General features: G+C 50.8%; 1 protein-coding gene across 1 annotated transcript; it reads left to right on the top strand.

Annotated features, from left to right (window-relative positions):
• The first annotated feature begins 1,006 nt into the window (after positions 1–1,006).
• On the top strand, positions 1,007–1,405 carry LOC123458704 (endogenous retrovirus group K member 7 Pro protein-like). Its single transcript, XM_045143553.1, has one exon. The coding sequence runs from the start codon at positions 1,007–1,009 to the stop codon at positions 1,403–1,405; it is 399 nt and encodes a 132-aa protein (XP_044999488.1).
• The last annotated feature ends 431 nt before the right edge of the window (positions 1,406–1,836 follow it).

The raw sequence follows: 1,836 nt of genomic DNA, 5'->3' as shown, positions 1-1,836 counted from the left end.
GCCCGACAGAGCCTTTTGCAGATTTTGCCGCCAGGATGATGGAAGCTGCAGAAGAAACCATTGGAGCTGCAGATCATACTCTGCCTTTTGTACTACAATTAATTTATGAACAGAGCACAAAAGAATGTCAGCGAGCTATAAACCCAGTTCGGAAACAGGGACTAGAAGCCTGGATTAAAGCCTGTCGAGAAATTGGGGGGCCACTCTCTAATGCTGGGCTGGCTGCCGTGGTCCTAGCGGCTACTAAGTCTCAACAGGCTCAGAAAAATAAAGGGTGCTTTAAGTGTGGGCAGCTAGGACACTTTAGACGCCAATGCCCTAGAGCTGAACAATCCGCCCCGCCGGTAAAGGAAGGGTGGAAGCAGAGGCTGCCGGGTACTTGCCCGAGATGTAAGAAGGGTAAACACTGGGCAAATGAGTGCAGGTCAGTAAGAGATATTAATGGTCTACCTGTACCCCCCCCTTCAATCTACTCAGGACCAAAAAAACGGGATGAAGGGCCCCCGTCCCCAGGGCCCTCAAATTTATGGGGCACTTCAAACCACAGCCCCGGCGCTGGGCCCGCCTCCACCCTCTCATGTAGGAGAGCCACGTCAGGCTCTGCAGGGCTGGACCTCTGTGCCGCCTCCGGATTGGTCCTAACCCCTGAGATGGGGATCCAAGCCTTGGAGACCGACATTTGTGGTCCTTTACATAAAGATACTGTGGGGCTTCTTCTGGGGCGGTCGTCATAAACCTTGAAGGGGTTAATTGTCTTTCCTGGAGTCATTGACCCTGACTTTACAGGCGTCATTAAAGTCCTCTGCCACTCCCCTTATGGGATGATCTCCATTGCACCGGGGGATCGTATTGCTCAGCTGTGGCTTTGCCCTCCACTCATTCACAATTCCCTGCTGAACAGAGGGAAAGGGGGACAGGATGTCTTGGGTCCACAGGGGTGGACCTGGCCTGCTTGTCATTGGAATTAGATCAGAGGCCTCTCTTACAGTTAATCATTGAAGGCAGGATGTTCTCAGGCTTCGATACAGGTGCGGACAGGAGCATTATAAAGCTGGACTCCTGGCCAAAGTCTTGGCCCCTTCAAAGATCCTCTCAGACCCTTCAAGGTTTGGGGTATGCAGAGACACCCCAGATGAGTGCAAAAGAACTAGCATGGTATACTGATGAGGGGCAAAAGGGAAGAATACAGCCTTTTGTATTAGCGGTCCCTATCAATTTTTGGGGAAGGGATGTTCAATCCCAGTTGCGCCTCCGCCTGACTAATGACTATTTGGAGGCTAGTAAAAATATGATGAAAATACAAGGCTTTGTCCCAGAACAGGGACTAGGAAAGTTCCTTCAGGGGCGCCCCGATTCAATCATTCCAAAAGAAAAGCTGGACCGCTGTGGATTGGGTTTTTCCTAGGGGTCGTTGAAAATGCCGCTTCCGAGAGAGTCCAGGTGCCGTTTGGGTTCCTCAATGGCCCCTATCCCGAGAAAAATTGGAAGCAGCAAAACAACTGGTTCAGGAACAGGTGGATCTAGGTCATCTGGAGCCCTCTGTTTCTCCTTGGAATACCCCAATATTTGTGATCAAGAAACAGTCAGGTAAATGGAGGTTGCTCCATGATCTGAGAGCGGTTAATGCCCAAATGCAAATTTTAGGACCTATGCAGAGAGGCCTGCTGGCGCTTTCTGCCTTGCCCAAGGGCTGGCCAATAATGGTCTTAGATATTAAGGATTGTTTTTTCTCCATACCGCTTTGCCCACAAGACAGGGAACGTTTTGCTTTCACTCTCCCCTCAGTCAATCATGAGAGGCCGGATGCTCGTTTCCAATGGCGTGTGTTGCCCCAGG

This window comes from Jaculus jaculus, chromosome 2, assembly GCF_020740685.1.
Source record: "Jaculus jaculus isolate mJacJac1 chromosome 2, mJacJac1.mat.Y.cur, whole genome shotgun sequence".
Classification (NCBI taxonomy): domain Eukaryota; kingdom Metazoa; phylum Chordata; class Mammalia; order Rodentia; family Dipodidae; genus Jaculus; species Jaculus jaculus.
Note: the sequence above shows the minus strand (reverse complement) of the source record. Positions and strands in the feature narration are given on the sequence as shown.